This window comes from Peromyscus leucopus, chromosome 14 (genome assembly GCF_004664715.2).
Source record: "Peromyscus leucopus breed LL Stock chromosome 14, UCI_PerLeu_2.1, whole genome shotgun sequence".
NCBI lineage: Eukaryota > Metazoa > Chordata > Mammalia > Rodentia > Cricetidae > Peromyscus > Peromyscus leucopus.
The window spans coordinates 67,251,016-67,277,329 of record NC_051075.1 but is presented as its reverse complement, the minus strand read 5'-3'; the positions used below and the strand labels follow the sequence as shown (position 1 = coordinate 67,277,329).

General features: G+C 48.9%; 1 protein-coding gene and 1 long non-coding RNA gene across 9 annotated transcripts in view; both read left to right on the top strand.

Moving 5' to 3' along the window:
* Ttc7b (tetratricopeptide repeat domain 7B) overlaps positions 1–26,314 on the top strand; it is a 218,271-nt gene that overhangs the window by 172,004 nt on the left and 19,953 nt on the right. For 4 of the 8 annotated variants that reach the window (XM_028886634.2, XM_028886635.2, XM_028886641.1 and 1 more), the window contains 4 exons: positions 1,959–2,120; positions 4,666–4,716; positions 12,399–12,539; positions 20,083–20,285. In XM_028886634.2, coding sequence (XP_028742467.1) covers positions 1,959–2,120; positions 4,666–4,716; positions 12,399–12,539; positions 20,083–20,285 — 557 coding nt within the window. The remainder of the gene's footprint in view (positions 1–1,958; positions 2,121–4,665; positions 4,717–12,398; positions 12,540–20,082; positions 20,286–26,314) is intronic. The other 4 variants (XM_028886638.2, XM_028886636.2, XM_028886640.1 and 1 more) reach the window with 2 other exon arrangements.
* LOC114705022 lies at positions 4,723–9,721 on the top strand. Its single transcript, XR_003736343.2, has 2 exons — positions 4,723–7,794; positions 7,841–9,721. It is a non-coding gene; the product is annotated as an uncharacterized LOC114705022 (long non-coding RNA).

The following is a 26,314-nucleotide window of genomic DNA, read 5'->3' as shown; positions in this document are numbered from 1 at the left end:
CAGCTGCCCATAGATTTTATCTGTTCCTCTCGTTTTTATTTCATTGAACAGAACTTGCAATTCAAATTGCAAAGCTAACTCCAGGTGTGCCATGGAGAAGCTCACCTCCATCACCACCACTCTCTTCCCGAAAGCAGCGTCTCTAGTAGCCATTTGTTTACCTTCCCAACAAGCACACGCATTACTTCCTGCCCCTCACAGGAGCAGTGGCTGCTGTGTGCGCTCCGCAGTCCGCTGTCCTTCACCTCCCGGCACATCCCTAGACAGCGTCCTCATTCTCTTTCGGAACTCTGAACAGCTCCGTGACCCCATGTTTTGCATTCTGGATTTTCACCCAGCCAGCGCCAGCTCAGGCGTTTTTCTTCCCTGGCTCATGTGGTGCTGGTGGAGGCTAGCTAATTTTAACATCCACTGCATCACTGCTTATTCAGTAAAGATGGGCTACAGAGAAAAGAAAAATGGAAGGTCAGCACGGCTTTAGTCTAACCGGAGTGGCTCTGAAATCAGGTTCTGTCTGGGAGAACCAAGCTGACAGGTGGCAGTGTGTTTTCAGTCCACGCCATGCCCAATGCCTATTCCCCTAAATCCCAGGGCACCTGACATAAGCAAAGTCACACAGTGCTGACATCAGAGAGAGGCCATGGGCTAAACAATAGCAGCTTTCCATTGTCTTGATCCTGCCATTCTGGGGCACAGGGCAGAAGCCCCCACCACACACAGACTCCCTTGAGAAGCTGTAGGTTGTCTCGGTCTACATTTTGTTTTTCCTCTAGAATTTAAATGTTCCAGATTAGAGATATTAAGATAATGAATTCTCATCACTAAGTTATACATTTGTGCGTATATGTAAATATATATGGGAATGATAAGAACTTTTAGAAATATAAACCATAAATCCTGATTATTCCTGGGCATTACACAGTGTAGACTCCGTGTTCTCGATTCCAGAAGTTGATGAACAATTATCCACGTGCGGATCTCTGAAAGAACATGAGAGCTATTCCCATACCTAAGCTCTGGCCCAGCCACATCCACCACAGCTAGCAAGAGTGGAGTTGAGCTTTGTTAAGCAGACAGGTACTACATTAGAGAGCCTGAAATCCTTCTGTTGCCCCCTGGCCTCACTGCTCTCATTAGTAGGCCCCAGCCAGTGGAGGGACAGTGTTGAAGCTCTGAGTCATTGTCTTTTCTTTGAAAAAAGTCCTGAAATAAAAGGGGGAAAATGTTTTTCTTTCTTTTGCCTTTGAAATAGGATGTAGGGCAAGGGGGCTTATCTTTAATCATTGGTCAATATTACCAGACATCTATCCAAAGCAAAATAGCTTTTAACCTGGAAGTCTGATGCATTTTGTTGGGGAAGGTTTCTGGTTGCAGCTGTGGTGGTCTTTGCGTCACCCCAAAATCCCCTCCCCCTGCTGTCAGGCCTGAGGGCTGCAGTACAAGCTTCCTTTCCAGAGGTCCAGCCATTGCACACAGCAAGAGACCCCCCAAAAAGCTTACATTCCATTGTCACAGACTGGGACCATGACATGTCATCGCACTGAGTCCACTGCACACTGGGAAACTTGAGTTTTCAAGTGAACATTATATAAGTGCTTCTTAGAAAAACCAATCTGTGGACGGTCAAGAAGGGAGGGGTTTCGTGCAGAAGGCCCTGCATGCTGTAGGTTAAAGATGGATGTTTTCAGTGGATCACTGCTGAATCTCTGCCCAGGTAAATCAGAGTTATTTTTACTCCGTGATGTTGCAGAACAATTAAGTAGCCAGTAGAAAACAGATTTGTTTTCTTGGAAAAGCACTTGTATCCTGTTCAAGTAGAGGGGTGACTGTATCACATGACCTCCTTTTCTTTGCAGCTTATGTGAGTATATTAAAAGCTAGTTTATTTTTTCTTTGTGTTTCTAAAAGTTGTTGGGTTTTTTTTTGCTTTCATTTTTTTTCTCTCTTTCACTTTTTAGTGTCAGACTCCTCCTCCTCCTCTTCTCTCTCAAGAACCGAGTCTCCTCTCCACCTGTTTGTGTCTTCTCCTCTTCATTCTCATCCCAAACCTGACATCTTTGTGTGGCCCCCTGCTGCTCATTCATTCAGTGACCCGGGTCCCCACCGGGAACCTTCACTCTGTAAACATGGTTTTTTTTCCTTTCTTCTTAGATGCCCTTCATTTGCTTGGTGTGTTGTTTCCTGATAATCTTCCAACTGATAAGCTGGCTAGGAAACCCCATCAAATGTGTCAGGGAGGGAGCTTGCTTATTTGAAAATCCAAAGCTGTTGGGGACAGAAGGAAAGCCAAGGCTGCAGGTGGTGACCACATTCCAACCTCCACTGAAAAGTGAAGGAGGGGGGGTCCCAAGCCAAACAAGTAAAGCTTTCAGAGTGTCCCTTCTAGCTCCTGGGTCCTTCATTGCTTTCCTGGAGCAGGCATAAAGGGAGGGAAGCAAAGTCAAGGGCTGAGGAGATGGCTCTGTTGACACAGTGCTTGAGACGGAAGCAAGAAGACCTAAGTTTGGTTCCCAGCACCCACCTGAAGGCAGGGCACAGCACGGAGCATCTGTGATCCCAGTGTGGAGAGACAGGGACGGGCCAGTTGCTGAGGCTCAGTGTCGAGCCAGCCTGCCTGTTTGGTGAGTTCAAACCAGTGCAAGACCCTGTCTTAAAAAATCAAGGTAGGCACCTGGCATGGTGGCCCAGAGGGTGTGATGCACACCTTTAATCCTTGGGAGGCAGAGGCAGGCAGGTCTAGAGGCGGAGCTTAAGGCCAGCCTGGTTACAAAGCAAGTTCTGGGTGAGCCAGGGCTACTTAGTGAGACCCTGTCTCAAAAGAAAACCAAGATGGACACCTCACCTGAGATTATCTCTGCCCCGGACAAGCACGTGCACACGTGTACCCTCACATACATGTATAGGCATACACACAAAAGAAAAGGCAAGCTATAATATTTTGCCAATAATTTCATCCTAAAGAGTCTGCATTTCAATTTGGAAGTTAATTAATTCCAACTGCATATAACAGTGAAAGCCATAATCTAAAGATGACATTTGCCTGCCTGTCAACATTGAATAGGAAGCTCTTAGAGCTCTGCTCCCGGAACCTTCCCCTCTGAGGCCAGTGTCAGCAGGTCAGAGAGCACATTTGAGACATGGTGTTGGAAGTCGGTTTTCACTCGTAAAGAAGGAAGATATAGGGTCTCTATCATGAGAGTGTGCAGTGACTGAACAGCATCTTTGCCTCATCTTGCTTTTATGTAATACAGAAATTTGAAAGTCTACTTTAGGAAGTTCCAGGACTCGTCAGTTTAAAAAAAAAAAACAACCCATATTAAAATGAAACACCCTGGTTGGTGAAGTCCTTAAAAGGGACCTAAATACGGTGCTCACCGGGAGAGCCCGTCCCTGCTTTCCTCCGCTCATTTGTTTGACGGTCGCTCTCCTGCCAGCAGTGCCGGCAGATTTAATCTGCGTCTGTGATTTATAAGGCTCATCTTTGTTCCAAATGCTGTTACATGCTGAACAAAAGCCCGTAAGAGGGCTGCTGCCAGGAAGAGCCACTTTGTCTAGGGTGCTTTACGGGCGGGCGCTGTTCTCTAAGCCTCTGTACAGGACAGGAACAAAGGGTCATCCAAAGTCATGTTCACACCAACAGTGACTCTTGACCTCACTCATCTGCATACGACATATTCCCAGCTTTGCTTTCAAGGCAACCACAATTCTATGAAAGATAAAGGTGATATTTATAAACTGTTTATGTTATCTTTTCATCTGCCTCAGAGCAGGATTTTCCCTTAATACAGTGCCTAGGGGCAATTGCCAACTTTGATTTTTCAAGGGAAAAAAAATGTTTTTTCTCTTACATTGGCTTTTGTTGAGTTTGTTGTCTTAAATGAGATCCTGTGGTTCTAGAATAGTGTTATATGTTTCCACTGCCCACTGTTTGCCCAACAAACCCACCAACTTCTGTGCCCTGCCAGTGTTTATCATCCTGGGAGTCCTGAGTTTCTTCTGAAGTTCTGGCTCTTCCAGTGACCCTTCAAATCAAACTAATTAGTAAATTGTTGGAGCATTGAGCACCCCCTGGGCTTCCTGCTCAATGTGACCTGTCACAAACAGTATTCTGTGGTTATTCTGAGTCAAGTCATGAGCCATTGTCCCATCCTCAGGGAGAGCCTGGCTAGTAACCAGCTGTCCCAAGGATCTTTTTCTTCCTTGCAGATGCAACTTGTTAGTATAAGAAATAAAAGTGCCGATAAATAATTTCTTGATCTAATTGTGAAGAATTCCAATCAGCTTTCCTAAGCAATGAACACTGGCCCAGCCCTGCCCTTTGATGGACAGAGGGTTGGAGTTAATGTGTGGGGAGATCCAAAACCTGCTGGTTTCATTGTTTTCCCCTTCCTTTTGGAATTTCCTGCTTTGGAAACAAAACACATGGCATGAACTGGTCAGTTTCCATGTGCCTGGTGAACATGTCAGTGTGGACAGGGATGTCTGATTGGCCTTTCTTTACTTTAAAACAAAAGTCATTGTTAGTGGAAAAATAAAAATCTGATTCCAGCCAGCCAGACTTAGAGTTGGAAGGTTATTAGAACCTTCTTTGCTTTCTTTTGAAATTTTGAGTTTTCAACTGTTTTGTTTCTTGGTTTTAATTTTGGTTTGATCTGTTGTCCCAAGGCAACTCTCCAGAAGCACACTTTCATGGCTTCCCCTCCCTCTTTTCAGTTAGTAAGTAGCCTTCCAATCTGTTAACCCTGGGAGGGTCTCCAGAGTCACACCTCCCCCACTGTCGAATGTGTACTGTGGGTTTTGAGGGTTGCGAATGTTGGGATGGTGTGATTATCTCTCACTGCTACTTGCTTGCCCGCTCTGCCACCTGGGGCACAGTCCCTGAGACTCCAGGACATAACCAGAGCCGCCGCTGCTGCCTCTTTCTCCTCCTCCTCCTCCTCCTCCTCCTCCTCCTCCTCCTCCTCCGAGGCAGTGCTGCTGTGAGGACTACAGAGGAAGGCAGGCAGGAAGCACACAGAGGATAGATGAGAAGTGCCTCTGTGACTCCCAGCCCTCCACCTGGATCTGGAGAGATGGCTCAGCAGTTAAGGGAACTTCCTGCTCTTCCAGAGCGAGCACTCAGTAGCAAATCAGGTGGCTCATAGTGGCCTGTAACACCAGCTCCAAAGGCTCTGATGCCCTCTTCTGGCCTCAGTAGTCATAGTAACCTGTGGCCACCATCTATTACACAGACACACACACACACACACACACACACACACACACACAAAGCAATCCATAATAGGAAACAGGTACATTTTGGGTTTTGTACATTTTAATGTAATGAAAAACAGGTATTTTCATTACATTAAAGCTCACCATAAAAAGATTTACCACCCCGCCCCTTTAACCCCAAGCTTCTCTGAGAAAGTTTAAATCTGATTTTCCAAAAACTAGACTTAAACCTCCAACAGAGACTTGTCACACTTATACAAAAGACTTTAATACTCTTCATAAGGTACGTCCGGGTCCCTGAGAAGAGCCAATCCTGCAAAGGAAGATTCTTCCTCATCTGTAAAAATGTGAAGTAGTGCTATCATTACACATACCTGTGTGATTTGGTAGTGATTGACCCTGAGCTTAAGGCCCATCCACGCGCCTGGAGATGTCACCCTGGAAGCAGGGACTCTCCCGATGGAACATCTGGAAGAGAGCGGGTGAGCCAGGGCTCCCTCCACACTCAGGGGCTCTAGCAGTTGCTCTTGGGGAGGAAAAGGTGGATGGAGTTTCATTCCCCTCTCCATGAAGTAAAATAAACAAGGCTGACTGGGGCTCTTGGCTCCAACTTTCCGATGACTGATTGTGAAGGCTGCTGCTCTGTTTGGGAGTAAATCCCCTGGAGAGGAGAACAAACAGGATCATGAGAGAGCAAAGTCTAAAATTGGATGGGAGGAGAGTGCAAGACCGAAATGGCTTTTTACTTCCCATCATGACTAGTGATAACTTTACACACTCAGGCGTTAATGAACATCACAATCTGGTGGTGTATAGTCAAATGGCATATTTTAACTGTTTCTCATTAATAAAGTAGATTTTTAAAATATATGTATGAGAACATTAGTGATATCCCCCACTATTTTTGAGAAGTTTATCTGATAGATACAGTCTTTTTCAAATATAACCTTTCTTTGCTATTTACGTTTAGTCAATATTAATTTAACATAATTTTCCTTAATTGGTTCTTTGGTGCCTTTCTCTAAACAAGGCTGAATGGGATTGTAAGCAATTGGCAAGTCAGTATAGAAGTGGATGTCCAGACAGGGCCACACTAGGCCTGGCAGGTGTTCCCCAGGATGCTCCAGGAACGAGTATCCATGCTAGGCTCAGAACAGCCTCCCCAGGCCGAGTGAATGTGCCTCGGGGTGGGTAAGCCTCCAAGGAAACATCCGCCCACTGTAGTCCTCCAGAAGGTACTGTCTCCAGTCAGAGCCACCAGTGTGGCACACCCTGACAGCTGGCATCCCTGCATGCTTGTGAATGGCTTCCCTTCATGCTTCTGTGTGACTACTTGGCCCACCAGCCTTGGCACCTCTGCTTCAGCCTCGCATGCCCCCTGGAGATGACATAGCCCTGTCTCTCCCTGCCTCATGGGCTCCTGTTCCAAAGCTCTCCCCCGGAAAGAGCTTCTCCTTCTCGGGAGAAGACATTTTGTCTGTGTCGACTGATTGAGACTATGTTAAATGGCTGAAAAGCTGAGTCATTTTGGAGCTGTGGGTGTGGTCATCCTAGTCTGTTCTTCACTCAGGATAAAATGGAAGTTCTACTGAGAACCGTGGCCTAAGTTTGAGAGGAACCCAGTTAGCGGGAGGCAGCAGCCGTCCACTAAGCTGCTCTTGCCTGGCCTTGCTGTCACACGGATAGACATGCCACATAGAGGGGAGGTGCTGATGCCCACAGATTAGGAAGACGTATGATAACACAGTGGGAGAGCCGCTGCCTCAGGAAGGGCAGACAGGCCAGTCTTAACCCCGAGGACTATGGGGAGAGAACCAAAACCGTCACTGCCAAGCAAATGTACAGATAATATGCCTGATTTGGTGGCTGAACTAGGAGTGGCCTCTCTCGTCTCTCCTTCCTCCAAAAACTGAGAGCTGTTGCTAAGCTCATCAGAACAGTGGAGGAGGCAGGTGTGGAGACAAGCAGGCCACACTGCCAGCTGGCTGCAGGGTTGGGCAGACCCATTGCCAGGCCCTGCCTTCAGAGACAGGCTTCCCTGTTAAAAGGAGAATTCTCTAAGCAGGCCGACTGGCAAAATGCTTAGACGTTCAGATTGCTGTTGAGAACTCAGGGTCTTCAGGGGGAAACAAAAAACAAAGGACTGTTTTCTCTGCTTTCTCTGATTGTTTTAGGGGCACAGCTTCTAGGTGATGGACAGCGAATGAAGTCTATTGACAGATAACATTGAATCGTTAGGGAACAGGCAAATGAGATCTGAGCTCCAACAGCAAGGAATTGCTACACACCAGATGCCAGAGTGCCTTGGTTTCTTTTCAGAAGAGATGTGAGGGAGGCAGGTATGGGCTGCAGGAGCAAGGGGCAGAAAGAATGTGAGTGATGAGTGGGGTGTGGCAGCCACATGCTCCATCCCCCTCCTAGGTAATCCTCCAGGGCCTCCAGGGCCAGGGCACAAAGAGCTGCCCAAATCCTGGCAATATGTGTCCTGTGTGTCTACTGCTGTCTCTCTTTTAGTGAAGGATGTTTCTCACATGTAACACGACAACTGTCAATTGCTCCTAGCTCTGGGACAAGCACCAGGTCACTAGGTAGATGAAGGTGCTCCTAGCTCTGGGACAAGCACCAGGTCACTAGGTAGATGAAGGTTTCATCTTCTCCATGCTGAGAAGACACAAGAAGAGAAAGGAATTGCAGGCTTCTTGTAACTACAGCCGCTTTCCTAGTCCCACCAGACAGTCAAGGAGGGGGGCCAGAAGAGAAATGTGTGCCCGTCATTCGGGGCCCCTATTTGTGAAAGTGCAGGGTGACCACGCCTAAGTAAGCCTCCTAATTTTACCTAACAATGTTGTTGCCTCTAGAGTCCCTTTGAATGATGAACTCTGGTGGCTAAGAAGAGCTCAGATCTGTATGAAATCCACACAGGCATCTCTTTCCATAGGTGCAAAGGAACTTGGCCAAGGCTTCAGCTGAAAAGCAATTGAAGCCAGCCATTGCCGGTGTCCTCCTTATGGCGGGGTTTCCGAGCAGCTCTCCATGTGATAGGAAAGCTCAGGAGTTCAGAGGCTGGATATGTCTGAGGTCTTGGTTCTCCACCATGGAGAAAGGTCTTTCCATCCTTATTCCTGGCCTCCCCCTTCCCAAGGTGGACTAGCTGAACCTAGAAGAAACCCTAGGTTAGGAACCAGGACAGTTCTTCAGGTGGCACTTAGCCTTTTTTTATCAGGTGTCCCAGACAGCCTTTTCAGGGCAGGAGGATAACAAAATGCATTGGCCAAGAAAATTCAGGTTGCCCAGTTTCAAGGCCTCTTAGCCTTTGGACCATTTAAGCAGTTAGCTCACAAACCTTGGGCCGGCTTTTAGGGCATATTCTCTCCTGTCTCCATCAGCTCCAGTTGAGCTGAACCTGCAATGGCTTTTCCCAGCCACTGTGTCCTAAGGGAAAAGAAGCTTTATCTCCTTGCAGGGCATGGCAGCTGTAGCACACACACTGTGCTCCCTGGGTCACAGCAGTGATACGTGCTGCTCAAGTTAGTGTGATAAATAAGAGATGCGGAGCAGCCCGGGCATGTTGCCTGGTTAATCTGTTGAACCTGATAATGTGGAAACATCTCTCCAGAGTCTTGGGTTTCAAGTTGGAAATATGTCCTTTAGTCTTCCTTCGGATTCCTTTTCCAAGACTCTGGCTCCATTTTTCCCCTGGGTCACGCACAATGTGCATTTGCTTTGGTGAGAAAAGAAGAGCCCCTTAAAAACAGATGGCTGAGCACCAGCATTTCCGACTGTGTGCCCACATAAGTCACAACCACATACATACTCCCGCTCACCATTTCAGTTCTACTCAACAGTAACATGGCTGCCGTTTTGCTGTGCTGTTAGCTGTTCCTCCAAATTCTAACCCAGTGGAAGACTTACTTATTATGTCATTGCAAAGAACAGTAGATGCTAACTACTGTGTACTTTGGTCACTATTGTTTGTTGTCCACTATAAAAATTCTGAATTCTCTAATATCTCGATTTCATCCCTGCAAGGTTTTCTGCCCATGTGATACATGTAATCAGGAATTGACTGAGAACAACAAGGGATTCCTGATCACCCTCTCCATCCCCTCTCTTCAGTTGTTTAATGGCAGTAGAGGGAGAGAGTCACTAAATAACATCAGTCTTTAATTCTGTGCCTGAGATTTCTAGAAGTGTGACAGATACACTGAAAAAGCCCTTGGAAGCAATGAAGGTTAGAGCCTTCCTCTATTAGGAAGAACGGAGCACACTCATGTGTATCTCCTCAGTGCCACATAGTCTGTGGCCATACCACTCTGAACATACACAATCTCTTTTGGATGTCATCAAGAGATAGGTCTGTCCACACTACTCTTATTTATTCTACAAACACCTACCCAGTACCTAGAATGGGCTGGGCATTGTGTAATGACTTTGAAAAAGCCAGAACAGAAGACATCTTGCTGTCTTTTAGAACCACACAGTCAAGTAAGGAAGGGCAGGTCCTCCATTTGGAAGCCTGTTGTCTGCACAGTGATAATGACACTTGTGTGGAAGCTCTGAGGACTCAAGACATCTCTTACTGCAGAGACAGTGGGACGTTCGCTGCAGCCTTCTGCAGGAGGTAGCCCTATGGCTGGATGTAGAGGTTGGGGTTAAAACCAAACAGTGTTCGCATCCTGGTTTTACCACCAGCTGGCTGTATGGCTTTGAGTGGTTACATGATACTTCAAGTCTCAATTCTGTCTCTTCAACAGTGCAAAATGCTATCCACAGAGCCTAAAATGTAACATGTTCTGTAAAACTGATCCCCACCACTGCCATCAGCACCATCAACATCACTATCATCATCATCACTTGCCAGATCTTAATTCAGAGTTGAAATGTATTGTCACACTAAACATTAATTCTGTCACGTTATAGACATTGCAAAGAAAAATAATTTGGGCAGGAGTTCAGTGAGAACCATGCAGTCCCTTCCTTGAGCAAAAGACAAAATAGCTTATCCCAAAATCAACATTAGCTCTTCCAAAAGCCACAGATTCTTTAGCAAGGGATCCGTAGATTGTGGGACAAAGTTTGCACGGTTTTTCTATAGCCACAGTGCATTATTATCCTGAAATAATTAAATGAGTGAGCATGTTGAGCATGGTTTAGTTCCTAGTGTGGTAATATCAGTAGACAAAACCCAATAAATCTCTTCGGAGTCTTCATAATTTTCTAGCATCCAAAGGGGTCTGAGAACCTCTTCCAGAGACCTCTAAGCCACTGAGAAACACTGTCTCAAAACACAGAGTAGACGCTCTAGAATAGACAGCCAAGGTTGTCCTCTGGCTCTGCACATTCACTTATACATGTACATAGGCACCAGCACACACATGAACATGTACACACACACATAAAAGGTTATAACAAAATGCAAGCAAAAATACCTGTAGCAGCTGAACTGTTTTGCTATTTATATTAAAAATAATAGCTGTAAAAAAATAGCTCTAGACATACTTTATCTAGAGAGGGTAGATTCTGAGCCAGGCTTCAGGGTTTCCCCTGTGAAGTATCATCATCCCATCAGTTTCCTCATTCTTGGGCAGCAGCTTTCTCTGGAGAACCCCGAGGGCCCTCCTGGGGCTGCTGTCCTCTCCAGAGCCCTCCAAAGCCTGTCTGCCTAGGGTTTATCCATGGGAGGTAGAATGGTTTTCCTTCCGTAGGTTTTGGATTCTGACCACCAAACCCCATCAAAAATATGAGCATACTTAGAAGAATCCATCTTTCTACCTTGTTGAAACAGTTAAACAATATGGATGGCCAGCTGTTGCTGTAACACCTCCTTTTTGTTTTGTTTTTGTTTTTTTGAGATAGTCTTACTATCTAGCCCAGGCTAGACTTAAACTCACAGTCCTGTCTCAGCTTTCCTGAGTGCTGGTTTTAGAGGCATAAAACACTGTGCACAGCTTACCAAGCCTCTTAAAATAAGTAACCTATGAATAATAATAATAGTAATGATAATAATAGTAATAATGTGACTAAGTAATAGAACATCCCAAAGCCCAACTGAGATATTTTTACGTTCACGATTTTATGTTACCCAATATATAATGAACTAAATTTATTTGCATAGTGAGAATTAATCTTTACATGTTTTTTCATGTTGTAAATTTCATGAGTTGATAGTTGTTACCACTAACAATGTTACAGTGTTTGTCTCCATGCTGAACTTCCTGATAAATGATAAATTAAGAAAGTTGTAGTTGAATATATGCATACACACACACACACACACACACACACACACACACACACACACACATATATATATATATATATATGAGTAGTTCTAAGTTGAAATAACAAGAGAACCTTCCCCTCAATTCTGAGCCATGCCTCTAAGACGGAATGTTGGGAAGAAGTGAGATGCGTGCTCCTGGTTAAGGATATGCTCTCTAGTCATCAGGCTCCTGCTCCATTTTTGGTTCATGCACCACACCTATGCCTTTGCCTGGCACGTGTGCCCAGTAGCCTTTCAAGAATGCAGGATTTAGAAAATAGGTGTGTGTCGAAGCTCAAGCATCCAGGCTGCCCTCCACCACTCCAGTGTCAGCCTTATAACAGGCATCTGCTGTATACAGAGCAAGCATGTGCTTTCTCCAGTGTTTAGTCAAGCCATAGAACTTGATTCTCCATCCATGGTGCTGCCCATCTCTAGAAGGGCAGGATGCACTAATTAGCAGGAAGCTGGGTTGTCTTGAGAATGGCCAGCCATCTACTCCAGATACTACACCAGGAAACAAGCATGGCCTTCCTCTGCTGCACCCATGCACTTATGTGGTTTCGGCCCTAACACGGGGAGTTTTGTAACATCCCCTTGTAGTCCATCACTGGTGCTGTTGTGTGTCGAGCTGCGCTCCCTTCCTGCCCCAGCACTCACATCATGCCAGGCTGAGCTCCTGGAGAGTGCTTAGCATAGCATGTGCCCTGTGTGTTCACTAAAGGAACAGCTGGACAGAGGGTGAAACTAAAGTCCTGGGCCATCTTGGTTGGCCCTGGTTTCTTTAAGAACAATAACTCGCATCCTGGGGAAGGTGTGTGTATGTTTGTACTCATGTCTGTGTTTGGGAGGGGGTCGTTAGTTAGGTATGCAGTTTGTGGTCCCCCTTTAACTCCTAACTTAGTCTTGAAACCTCCCACAGGCTCTGTCCATGCCACATCCGTAGCAGCCTCAAGAGTGGAGCAAGCGTTGTCAGAAGTGGCCTCATCTCTGCAGAGCAGTGCCCCCAAGCAGGGCCCGCTGCATCCCTGGATGACACTGGCACAGATCTGGCTCCATGCAGGTACGGCTCTCACTTGTCCCTTGACCCGGTGGCCCTCTTCGTCCACCCATCCTTTCCCACAGCCCGCTGCTGACCCTGAGGCTGCTGGCTTCTGCAGGCGCATTCAACAGTTTAGCCCGGAACCCCCCAGCCTTTGGGGAGAACTGAAACCTTTTGTGCTATTACATCTGTACAGGGACCATGGGCTACCCTGCATTTCCTCATCTCTCCTCGGTGACTGCACTTGACCCAGAGTAGGCATTCAGAGTGAGGACCCCAGAGGAATTTACAGGATGGGGGTTTGTACTATCGAGGGGCCAGTGTTGCACCCCCATGCTGTCCCCATAGGTGACAGAGTGAATTCCACCTGTTCTCTTTCCTGGCTGGGTAGGATCCATCTCTGCCTCCCCTCTCAGCCTCAGGTACTCATCTGCATGGTAGGGCGAGAAGAGCACCTGTCTCCGAGAGTCAAAGATCACAGAGCTTGTTCTCACCGTCACTCTCCGAGTCTCCGGGCAATGGGATAGGAAGCATTAATGGCACAGATGCCTTTATCAAAGCCAAGGCAGGGCAGTGTGTCCGGTGTCCCCACTTCCCTCCAAAGGCAGGTCTGGGAAACAGTAGCAGCAGCCCCTGGTCTGGAAACCGACCCCAAGGAAGTATGATCCGCTATGCCCTGGTTTCATGTGGCAGTCGCTGGCTGCACAAGGCTGCCCACAGCTGCAAATCCCAGAGTTAAGTAAGATTGACAACCGATCTCACCAGGTGAGCCCCCAAGAAAGTGATGGCTGTTAGTGTATATTCATAGTTCTGTTTCTGCGAAAAGTCACCTGTCTCTCAAGTTTTACCACTTCATCTGCATGACCCTGGTGGACCCTTCTCAGGCTCATCACCACCAGGGAGCATGCTCAGAGCACAAGTGTCACTAGCAAGGGTGCCCGTTCTACCGGTGCCGTCCTTCTCTGGGCCAGTTGTGTGGCGTCCTACCTCGTGTGTCCGTCCCCATTAGCAGACAAGCACATGTGAAGGCTTGGCTGATCTACCTGGCGTTGCCAGCCACGGACCCAGCCCATCTGCGTTGTCTGTGTCAGCATCCTTAATGGACCCCTAACAACTGCTGTAAATTAACCCATTATCTTCTGCTAAGCACAAAAGAAGGCTGATTCATGCCTGTGTATGTGATTGTTCTTCTCCACCCACTCCCAGAGAGGTCAAGACAGGCTGCCTCTGAGAGCCAGGGCCCAGCAGGAAGGCCGCTTGCCAGCTTTCTCCAGAACAGCCCAGTCCCTGCACCGGAGTCTGAGACTGTCTTGCTCAGTCGCCTGTATGGACAGTGACCTCAGAGGATAGAGAGGGACAGAGTGCTGTTTAATGACCAGACCAGGAAAGCCTGGCTGGACATACAGGGCTGGCACAGGTCAAAGCTGTCTTTTCCATGAACTTGAAATCTAGTTTTTGAAGAGCACATAGTCAGGCTTGCTCTTCTGCCCACTGAACCACCCTTCTTAGAACACTTAAAGATGGGTCTACAAAATGCCAGAAAGTTTGGCCTAGAGGGTATTGACGTCTCACCCATCCCACCCTACAGCACCCCCGCCACCACTCGGTTGTCCAGGGCTGTTGCCCCTGTTTGCGTGGCCCTCCATGGCTCCTGGGAAGGAAATTGTATAGCTCTTACTAGAATAGTGAAGAGTTCAATGACAAAGACTGCATTCAAAGCAACTTTTCAGTTTCGTTGTGTTGCCGTGGCTCAGAATAATGGCCTCGTTACTAGTTGATGGGTGTGGCTCTAACATTCTGCAGGTTACTGGGATGGAACTATGGAAAGCAGATGCTAATCTTGCCCTCTAGCCTCTGGGCAGATGTACATGAGTTCATGCAGTGAGTATAGTGTGTCATGTGGGTGGATGAAGCCAAGGAGTCCCTCAGCATTTGTCACCGTCGACTCCTTCCATATTTGTAAACCCTCACAGGAGTGACTATCGGAGGACTGTGGGGTCCTCCCTGTGTGGCTTGTGCCTGACTGCAGAGAAGTACAATAAATCACCTCCCTTTTGTCAGTTCATGGAGACCAAGTAACATCATCGTCAGCTCTAACAACTCCAGATCCCATACGTTCTGCAGGGTTTAGAGAACCGATCAGGGCCTGACTCCCAGAGCTGTTTCTGTGGTGTTTGTGGGCCTCTTCTTACCTGCTTGGTTTTCCTGGTGAGCTGAGAGTAGTGGACCTCATGACAGGAGCCTGTGGTGGAGGTGGCCCTGGATTTGAGTCTCTCAGGAAAGAAAGATCTCTCTGAGACAATATTAGGTTCCAGTGTCTGTTTCCGGGTTTCTGGGCTGTATTTATGACGGCAAGAGAACTGTGAGCATGAAATATGAGCCTCCGGAACAGGCTGGCTGGGGCATGAAATGAGGGATGCTTGATTATAGAGGGCCTTCTCTTCCTGGGTCGGGAATGCTCCCTCCCCTCGCCACCTCGTCCTTCATCTTGGAAGCCCTGACCCCAGGGCCACAGACCTTCACTAGGACTCCTGGTAGCCAACACAGCCTGGGCTGTGCGTGTTGGTTCTTTGGTTGTTCAGACCAATGACACAAATTTATCTGAGTAACTTCAGGTAACACACTGGCATGGTCCACACTGAACAGGTGGGAAAGATGTTAAATGGAAAGGCTCCCCTTGTCCCTGTGCCTCGGTTACCTGCTGAGACACTGATGCTAGTTCTGGAACCTTCCAGAGGTTTAGCCGTTCTGTGCCCTCTCCCCATGCCCTCTTCCAGTGTCTAGGAGATCACTGTGTGTCCATCTATGTAGTGCTGACTTACTTCTCACAGCTGCGTGGTGTAGTTCCGTGGTGGGAAGCATGGTATCAGCAGTACACTGTGGATTAGTGTCTTCAGCTTTTCTCAGGCTTTGCCAATGCAGACAGCATTTCAGTAAGTATACTGACGTGTGTTGTTCTGTCTCTAAGGTCAACTTCCAAGAGTGGATCGATAGGTCAAGCGGTGTACAGTCTTTAATTTGGATAAATGTAGTCATGTGACCTACCACAGAGCCTACCAATTTCTATTCCAGTCAGCAGCATGTGACAGTATTTTCTTATCTCCTTGCCAATACCATGCATTCTCAAAACCCTGGATCTTTGCCACTTGGATGCATGAAATGTGTTTTCACTGGCTGTTCATGGCTTTTGCCCACTTATCTCCTTAGGTATCAGCATCTCCTTTCCACTCATAAAGCAGGTATTATGTGTTGAGGAAATTTGCTTGTGTGTGTGTGTGTGTGTGTGTGTGTGTGTGTGTGTGTGTGTGTGTGTGTGTACAGACAATGGTGCACATGTATGCATGCACATAGAAGCTAGAGGACAACCTTGGCTATCATTGTACATATAGTGGCTACCCTGTTGTGTGTTTGTTTATTTAAGGCAGGGTTCTTCACAAACCTGGAACTCACCGCGTTAGGCTAACTGACCAGGGAATTCCAGGGATCTACCTTTCTCTGCCTCTATGCTGGGATGCTACCAGCATGCTGTCATGTCTGGCTTTTCATGCGAGTTCTGAGGATTAAACTCAGGCTTATAAGACACACACTCCCAACTGAGCCATCTCGCAGTCCTTCTGCTGTCTTCCTCTCTGCCCCCTTCTCTTACAGCATGTGAGCTTCCCATGGTACTTAGAAAGCAGCTCCCAGCTTCTGCTTTTTCCCTGAAAGTACCAAGAATCGAATGGCATCATTTGTACTCGGTCTCCCACAGAGAAGGGCAGGAGGGGGCACCCCCTGTCTTGCATCAGGGGAACCCCACTAGGCAGCTGTGAGCATGGCACAGTCTTCCCAGGGCAGAAGCCGGGAGAGCTGGGGTACAGTGGTGACACTTGATGGGGACACCGCCGGAGCTGAGTGAGCCCTTCTCTTCGGAACTCAGCAGGCCTCACTGTCCGTGGAGAGTCAGCTCCAGGAATGCAGAGCCCAACCAGACCCCTTCCAAGCCAGGCAGCTTCTGGGTACCCACAGTGGGATGGCAGCTAAAAATGCCTTTGCGGTAGGTGGTTAATTTCTGCTTGTTACTTACTAATAATTATAGCTTTCACTCTGGCACCTCTCACAGCCGAAACCAGCAGCTATTCTTAGACGTGCCCGATCAGAGTTTCTGATTTCTGCTGGGAATTTGAAGCTGTGATACTGTCACAATTTCCTTAGCCTGACCCCTTCCCCTCCAGCTTCTCTCGGCCACCAGGAAGTTGCATCAGCAGAATCTAGAGGCAACAGTGGTTTGTCCACCATGAGGAGAGGAAGACAGTTCCTAGACACGTGGTGTATGGGGGACCAGCCCTGGCCCATCAGCCCTCTCCATCTGCGGGGGTTTGAGTTAAAAGTCTTTACCTTTCGTATAGCTGGCACGTATCAAGCACAATGTGTGGTTCAGATACTGTGCCAAGAACTCTGTGTTGTGACCCGCTGAGTCCCCTTCATAACTGAGGCAGAGTTACCAGGTCACCCATCTCAAGTTGCAAGGCTCACATGTTGGGAGACCTAAATTCAGCACCAACCTGTGCAGCCCGCAGCCCGCAACCAGCCCTGCTCAGACATCCAGTTGTTCCCTGCAGTGTTGTCGAGTGTCTGGTTGTGTACCAGGCTCTGCAGTGCAGTGGTCATGGAGACAGACACTCAGTCCCTGCCTTCCTAGGGTCTGCAGATGCAGAACAACAGTTACAGAAGCCAGTGACTTCCATGTGCCAAGGGCCAGGAACAAACAGAGCCACTCCTGTGACCCCTGGGAACAAAAGGTCTTGCCAAAGCAAGAAGCAGGAAGCAATAGAGAAGGCCTGCACGTCTGAGCAGAGCAGAGTTTGCTTAGCACTGGTCAGGAACAGTGGAGAGGTGCAGCACCATCCTGCACAGCACAGCCGAGAGACGAAACTTAAAGACAGTGCAGTTCTGGGACCCCAGGGGAGGCAGTGGGTCTGTGGCCAGGGTCAGGTTGTGCACATTAGGCTGTTCCCAGTAGCCACAACTGATCTTCGAACCTCCCGTGGAGAAGCCCTGAAGAGCTAGGAGGTCTGAACAGGGCTTTAAAAGCTCCCTCCAAGTAAGTGTGGAATGGGCAGAAGGCAGAAGGCGGCAAAGGTGGGAGGCAGGGAGGGACGTTCAGAGCGAGTGTGTGTCTTTTATCCCATTGCTGAGTCGGAATAACGGACAAAAGCAAACTCAGGCCTGTCTGCACTGCGAACTTGGTTCGAGACCAACACGGTGCTTCAGTGAGACCCTAAAACAAATCATAAGGTAAGGGCTGGGGATGGGGCTCCATGATAGAGTATTTACAGGATCCCCAGCACACACATAATTCTGACTCCCACCTCTTGCTAGCAGTGGGACACAGGCAAGTTATTTCTCATCCTACTGAGCAAACGAGGAAGCCGCACTAGATCACACGATGGCATGCTCAGCATGCAGCACACACTAATCACTAGGACAATCTCAGTGTGTGTGTGTGAGAGAGAGAGAGACAGAGACAGAGACACAGAGAGAGAAAGGCTATGCCTGTGTGTGCTGTGTATATGCATGTGTGTACTGGTGTGTGGAGACCAGAGGACGGTTCTAGGGGTCTTCTCTGTAGCTGTCTGCTTTGCTTTCTTGAGATGGAACCTGAAATCCACCATTTTTTGGCTAAGCTTGCAATCCAGCAAGCCCCGGTGGTCTTCTTGTCTCTAACCCATCCCAGAGCTGGGGCTATGGACGTGCACAACCCTACCTGGCTTTGTGCGTGGGCCCCGAGGATCAAAACTGGCCCACATGCTTGTACAGCAAGCTCACCCACTGAACCATCTCCCCAGCAGGAAGAACTCTTCTGAAGGAGGCTGTGTGGTACAATAAAGACATCATCCGGTGGATCTGCAGGGAAGGAGCTGCTGGGGGCCCAGACAAGATCAGTGTTAGTGGGGTGTTGGACTGCAAACCATCTGCCAGTGGTGCAGATTGGATGACGGGAAGTGTAGGCAGAGAGAGTGCCGCATCCTTGCAAAAAGAATCCCTGTGGATCAGCACAGGGGAGCTAGGGAGGCATGTGGGATGAGAAGGACCGGGGTGTGCAAAACGCCTGGCATAGATGTTGATGACGATTCGGATAACGCAGTAAAGACCTTCAGCAGCCTAAAGACAGGAGCTGAGTGGAGGTACGGAAGTCTTTAGACAATGAGAGAGCAGGTGAGGGGGCTCAGACCCAGCATTGGGTGCAAAGAACACAGCTTGTCAGTGTGGTGGCAGGAAGGGGCTCTGCCTGGCAGCCTCTGGCTCCTCACATAGATGAGTCAAGGTCTCCAAAGGAATGACTCCACACCACAAAGTTCCTGAGTCAGAACAGTTGGGTCGTGGCCTAGAAAGAGCGAAGTGTCTCACTGGTGGGATGAGGAGCGTGTCTCACTCTCCCACTGAACCCCTGGGAAGGAATCACTCTTGACAGACTAGCACAGGCGGGCAGTGACTCGGAAAGCTGTGTGGCTAAGGCCCCAACATTTGGCTAGGCCATCAATGAGGGCAGGACCTGGGCTGTGCTCAGCTCGGGCACTGCAGAGCCCATCATTGGGGTCTATTCCAGAAATGCTCAGGGTGAGGCAATAACATAATAGAATCCCTACCTCCACTCACTGCTGGCCCCTCCCCCAGACAAAGCAAAACAGCAGTGAAATGAGGGATGGGAAGGATGGGGGCTTCCTGGGCCCTGGTGGCTTGGAAGGGTGACCAGAAAGCCACTTGAATTTTGTATGAAAGAGAAAGTTCCAGGGAACACAGGAGGCATGTGTTCAGCACCCCAGACTCCCTGTGTGCATCCTGTTAACACATCCCTGCCCTCTGTGGCGTCCCTCTCCAGAGAGTCTGGGGTAAAGGAAAAGGTTTGGAGGGATCATAGACTCTGCAGCCTACCTCTGTCTGCCTGTTGGCTCGTTCCAAGTGGCAGGGACTCGTCAGTGCTGTGGTCTCTTCAAGAGCTGCCTTGAAAGCTAGATCTGCCAGTGCCTAATCCAAGTTCAGCTCTCAGGGATGTCCCTAACAGACTGCTCCTTGGAGGTTCATAAGGAATACACTTCTGGATGTAGCAAGCCCCCAGAAAGTGCTTTGTCATGCTCAAGCCTCAGAAGAGCAAGCTCCAGAGGGCAGAGCCACTCCCCTGTGTGGGGGCTGTGTGCCGCAGGTCCTTGTTCTGGTGCTCATTTCAGCCCTTTTCTCTGATGAACAGAGCCAAGGGCAGCTTCTGTCCTAATGCTGAAGGCTCTAAGTAGGCCCTGGGACGACGGTCCTCAGAGGTTGGGCCAGAGCCCAGGCAGACCTCACTGCTGTCAGTTTGGTTGTGGCATATGTCTGCCCTTCAAGCCCCAAAGCACAAGTGACCTGGGCACAGGTGGGCACAAAAGGCTGTTGGCTTGTGGCCATGTCCAGCAGGCTAGGGCACAGCTGGCTGTGGGCCCTGCCAAACTCCTGGAGTGTGAAAGCCCCCAAGCAGAATACCAGCCGCCACAGGCTCTCTGAGGGCAGTGATCCAGGACAGCATCTGTTCTCTGCTCTTCCCCCACAGCTGAGGTCTACATTGGCATTGGAAAGCCTGCTGAAGCCACAGCCTGTACCCAAGAAGCTGCCAACCTCTTCCCGATGTCCCACAATGTGCTCTACATGCGGGGCCAGGTTGCTGAGCTTCGAGGGAACTTCGATGAGGCCCGGCGATGGTATGAAGAAGCCTTATCCATCAGCCCCACCCATGTGAAGAGCATGCAGCGGCTGGTGAGTCTGAGACCAAGGCCAGGATTCCCATTCCCTGGATTGGGGCTCTCCTTGGAAGCAGCAGGTAGCCCACAACCCTCACGCCCACTACTCCCCAAGGCCAAATACAGTTAGCCTGCTGAAACATCACATGGCACAAAGCCAGGCAGTTGCTGTGATACCTTGGGAGGTGACAGTCCCCAGCCACAGTGTCTCACCTAAGGTTCTACCCCTGTGGCTCTAGGTTTGAGAAGGGCGAACTTAAGTGTTGGTCGCCATCACTGCCATCTGGGCCCCGCACTGCTTGCAGCAGCCACCTTAAGGGAGTATCCATACCAGAGATTTCAAGGCCTCTTACTCTGAGGGAGCTGGAGCCTCCAGTTGGTCTCCAGGATACCGGCCATTAGGAAGCAGCCAATTATAGGAAGGGGGGGTACCCGTGTTACAGAGAGGGGAGGTGTGTAGACCTGTGGCAGTTCAGAAATACATATGCCCTTCCTCTGGGTGCCCTGCTACCCTCCACCCCGGGGGATAGGCCATCTTACAGTAGGCCACTTGTCATCTTGGTGACGTTCCAGGAGTTTGTGGCCATCAGGGATGTGTACGGGATGCCCTCCCTAACAGAGCATCCCGTCTGTACCTCCTCCTTATGGGATTCTGACTGAACACAAAGGTCAGTGTTGTGTTCTAAGCTGGCGGAAAGCCACAGGGCCCCCTCTGGACCAGTGTGCCAAGCTCGGTTCTGAGGTCATTTGGTTCTTAGCAGAGGGCCTCCCTCGTTTAATAGGCCACAGGAAAGCGGACTGCCTTGCAGGAAAGGTGAGATAGGTGTCTTTCACATCTGTGGCCCTCGGGAGCTCGTGGTCGTCATCAGACAAACATGTGAGATAGGATGGGGCACTGGGCACAGAATCCTGGGACAGAGATCAGGTCCCGAGGGTGTCTCTCACTCTCTTTAACTCCAAGAAGGGCCCAGAAGCTCTCTGTGCCTCCATGTCCCTTTTGCAGGAAGTCCTGTTAGACTGGCTGTGTGTCTAGGCCTAAGAGGATGTGGTTTTGTAACTAACAGTAAAATGTGCTCAAAGGATCCTGTCTCGCCGTTTCTCATTAGTGCTCTGTGGTGTAGGGGACAGAGCTGTAACCGCTGGCTTTGGGTAGGACAGTGTTGATGAACTGAAAATGCACTTTATGAGGGAACTTGTGCCTGAGGGTTAGTTCTGAACCTGAACCTGGATTTGTTGTTCAGGAACCTTGGCATTTCTGTGGTTTGGGCAGCTGCTTACCCTGGTGGACTGTGTGAGAGCTAACCAAAGTGACTGAGTAAAGAGCCAGCAGAGTTCCTGGTGCCTAGTAGGTGTTCATTAAATAAAAGCCAGGGGCAGTCATTTTCAGTTTCAGAAATAAATCCAGCCTTGTAATAATTACAGTCACTCACTTTTTTTTTTCAGATTCCTTTTATGTGCACTCTGTAACTCGATGCAGCTTTATAAATAATTTCACATATTATCCAAACATTAGTCTGTTTGATTAAAGATATTACCTGGCTTTTAATTTTTGTCTCACTATTGAAAGAGGGATGTGTTAAGAGCTTTTCAGGTCCCCTAGCTTTTGTTAGAATGTTGCAGAAGAATTAAACACCAAGTGCCCAGGCCTTATTAAAAAGAAGTAGCATGCTTCTACCTCAGGGCCTATGAATTATTCAGAGAAGTGTTTCTTGTTCATCCCCAGGGGGAACACTTGAGACAAAAGATCAATAGGAAAGTCACCCCAGGAGAGGTTTCTGTTTTCCCCTTAGAGCTTTTCAAGCCCCCAGCTCCTGACAAGTGTTTTCCTTTCTGAGGGGCTAGCCAGGTGGCCAGCACAGGGGAAGTGAGACAGGCCTCTGAACCTCACCAGGCCTGGAGACACTGTCCACCTTGGTGGTCTTCCAGTGGGGACCCATAGTAATCACAGACCGGGAGGCCTTTCTCTGTGTATCCTGATGTCTTCGGAAACCACCCAGATTGAAGGCAGGCTGGGAGCAGCCAGCTTGCAGGTTTAGGGCAGTTCAGCTTCTCCTGCTCGGCAGCTTTGCCCAGTGCCAGTGCTCAGGGACTCCCAAAGAGCTTGCAGGCTCCTTCCTGGTGATCTTGTGCACTTGGTTTTCTCCTCGCCCTGCCACAGTTGAGGGCAGATCTTCCTTCTGGCATGCTGGGTCTTCTGGTGCCTGCAGAGAGTCTCTGGAATCCACAGGCTCTTCAGCCCTGAAACATCAAGACCTTGCCCCAGCTACTTAAAGCAAAGCAGCTTTTCAGTGTCTTAGAGATCAAGAAGGTGGCTCACACTTTATTGCAAGGCCAGGGCTATGGTTCTGGACAGGTCTGGGCTAGATTCCCAGTGCTCTTCTTAATCATTGCCTTTGGGGCTTTGAGGCAGATACTCCTCTTCTGTGCCTCAGTTTTCTCATCTATATAACCAGGGAGAATGTTTGCACCAGTTGCTCTTAAAGGCTAACCACACGAGAGAGCCAAACCCTTTTGTTGGTTCACAGATGTCTTCTGCCTCACAGGAACCAGGCTAGTCTGTGAGCCCCTGAGCTCCTTGGGAGCAGAGAGCAGAAGTCTGGGGAGGAGATGAGGCTCCAGGTTTATGGGCAGCGAGAGGCAGAAACAATGATGAGCACTGAGTTTCCTGGTACCCAGAAGAGAGTGAGAGCCCCAGGCCAATCCATACCACACTGTGCCACCCCAGAGCCAAGAAAGGTTAGGAGCAACAGGTGAAAGAACATGGACCAGAAACCATCATCAAACCAACTGAGAAGGTCCCAAGGTAAGGGACCATGGGAGGCAGACCACGGTGACAGAGAAAACCCAAGGACAGGAAGTTTGTCCATGGCAGCCCCCGTGTTCAGAAAGAAGAGCCAAGCAGCTGGAGGGGTGGTCTCCAGGAGTGGGTGCCTGACGCAGGTGGAGTCTGGCAGCTGATAGAGGCACAGACGGGAGCCCGGGCCTGCCCTGAGAATAGCGCCTCCCTAACTTGTAGGGATGGGAGTGGCAGAGCGACACACTGCAGAATGCAAATGTGTTCGCACTGGTAAAAAGCAAAGACAAGGCATACCGAATCGATGAAAGTGAAGTGGAAAGTCAGACTTGAGATACGTATAAAGTAAACCCCAGGGAAATGGATAATTTCCTAACAGTTACAGTCTTGTCTGGGTCTCACTTCACATACGGTGAAAAGGAAGGAAAAAACAAAGGTGTTGTCTAGTAGCAATTAGCCCAGGCAGGAGCTGAGTGTAGACAGGTATTAAGCAAGCAGTAAGTTCAAGAGACTAGGAATTGCAAAGCTGGGGAGGAATTCTCAGAGTGATCAGACTTTTTCCCAGAAGGCCTAAAGGAATATTTTCAATGTTAGTTTGCATAAATGTATAAATTTGCACTTATTTACTGGCTATGTTAAAAGTCCTTTAGCTCATGGTCCCTGCAACACATTAATGAAACGTGGGCCAGCTTTTCCCAAAGCAGTCATTCCGTTTTGAGTGGAGAGAAAAGAGAAGGTGCACAGTGGTGGCCAGAGGTGGCCTCAGGGAGAAGACTGTCTGCTTGGGCTGGACTTTGCAGGCCAAGGACAGGCATAGAGACTTGGTGCATCCAAGGACACAATTACCAGGACAGGAACAAATTCTACAAATGGGACATCTGGCTGCCCTCCGATCACGTCAGCCTGGGCTTTTGAGGGCAATGTGTAAGATGGAAAGGTAAGAAAGGACCAAGGGCTTTCTGAAGCGAAGGTGGAAGGCAGCCAGGAAGGCTGTGAGGAGGGGAGTCGTCAAGACCAGAAGGGAAGGTGCTGCTGAGCAACAAGCAGGGACCGTGAGTGTCAGCAGGAGGCTCGGGCCTGCCTCTGCTGAGCTTGACAGGCCAAGACAAAGGTATGAAACAGGAGCAGATGTGGGGCTCATCCAAGGTCTGATGGAGTAGACAGCATGGGGGGAGGGGCCAAGATGCCCAGAGCACAGGAGAGGATGGGGAACTGGAGGAGGCAGTGCTCCGAGAGCCCCAGCGAGGACCAGCAGGGGTGACGTCACTGATAGCGGAAGTGTGGAGTCTGTGAGCAGCAAAGCCTTCCTCTCATCTCAGATGAGCACAATAGAGTGCTAGAGTCCCGGACAAATCAACAGCCACCAAAACAACCTGGGGCTGCTGGTTTCTAGGTCCTTTGTCCCCACCACTCAGTGGCATTCACAGCCAACAGGAAAGTGAGCTTAGCTTCGTAAGAGGTCCCCAAAGGAAGACAAGGGATGGGATGGGGAGCCCGGCCACATGTAGCTGCCTGCTTTTGGTTACTGCTCAGTGGAAGAACACACTTCGAGGTCCTATCAGAGGTGTGTGTAATAACTAGCTTTTGTCTAGAGTATGGCACACATGTTTGTCTTCTGGGGGTGGACTTCGAGACAAGGAACCCTCTTAGTTGGACTAGGACGTCTTCAGGCTAGAGAGCTCACACACAGGCTGTCCTTGAGGGTTTCCCTGGCTCTCACGCTCTCTGAAGCATAGGCTCTGGACTGGCAGTAAGTACATAAACTCCAAAGGGAGTGTGTTAATGGCGGAAGTGGCAGGAATTGGCTAAGATGCTGGGACTATCCCATGCTGTCCTATGTGGATGGCAGGCTCCACAGCACAAGGTTTGCTGGGGTGTGTCATCTGCCTTATACCCACATTTTCAGGTCAAAACCGAGCTGTCCACGTATGCTGTTCTGAGATAACGGCATCTCTCCTGAAGTTTCAGACAGGCCTGATGTCAGAACTCTCTGAAACTGGCTTCAGATATCACTAGGTATTTATTCAATAATCAACCCTTTTATCCTGTCATACATGGGCAGGATACATACATCGAGAAAATTGGTGTTTTCCTCCCTCCATCTCTGAAGGTGTCTGTCTGTCCGTCCCCTGCGCTAGAGGAAGTTGCACATCTCACAGTTTATTAATCAAAAGTCTGTCCCCCAGACTGTCAGGCCTGGCAGCCTGTACTCCTGCATTGGTCTGATGGGCCCATCACCTGATGAGAGCCCTGTGATATTGACACAGTCCTGAATTACTTTCTGATGTCCCATTTCTCCTGGGGGCTGTGTCTGTTCCTTCCGTTGGTCTCGCTAAGAGCCAGCACAGGTATGTGCTGGGATAGACTGAGACCCGCCTCTGCTCAGAGCCAGCACAGGTATGTGCTGGGATAGACTGAGACCCGCCTCCGCCCAGAGCCAGTCTCTTTCACCCAGTGTCAGCTCTCTTCCCATGCAGAGAAAAACAACTGGCAGCGGAACTGCCTGTAGTCTGCTAGGAAGGCTCTGTCATCTATGAATTGTCTTTTGTCTTCTTTCAGAACTAGAAGACTGCTTTGAAAATTAGAGAGAGCAACTTTTTCTCTGAAGGCCTGTGGGCTATTTAGATGCCTCCCTGCCCATGTGTCTGTGTCCCTAATAAGTCTGCAGGCCGCTTTGCTTAATCTCTCCACTCAGTATAGCTGGGTTTAGGCTCATGGTCCAGAGAGGGGAGAGTGCTACATTCTAGCCGAAGGGCCATCTTTGCTGTGTGTTGCCTCTTTGTTCTTTTTAATTGTCCACATGGCACTTTAGCTACTTGGACAAATAGTGCTTAGCCCTAAATTTCACTTTTAATCAACAGTATAATTTGGAAGGTTATATGTCATATCCAGCATCACACTGTTTAGTGAAGTGGAGAATTTCTTGTTTCCTGGAGGGGAAAGCAGCTCTCAGTGATCTGCCCTGGTCACACTGTAAATTAGAGCAAACCAGGACAAAAGGGGAGTCTCATCATGTAGGGTCCAGATCCTCAGTGACAGTTGACATTGGAGTAGCTCCCAGCTCCCAGCTCCCCGCTCTGCTGCCTTTGGTTTTGTTATCTGAGGGTTTGGGTTTGGCTTGGTTTGGGCTGGATTTTTTTGGACTGGATGTTTTTAGTATTGAACCTGGGACCTTGAGTATGCTATGCATACCACTTGTAAACTTCCATTTTCTCACGGTAGATGGAGTAGCTGTAGTGCCCACATGTGTT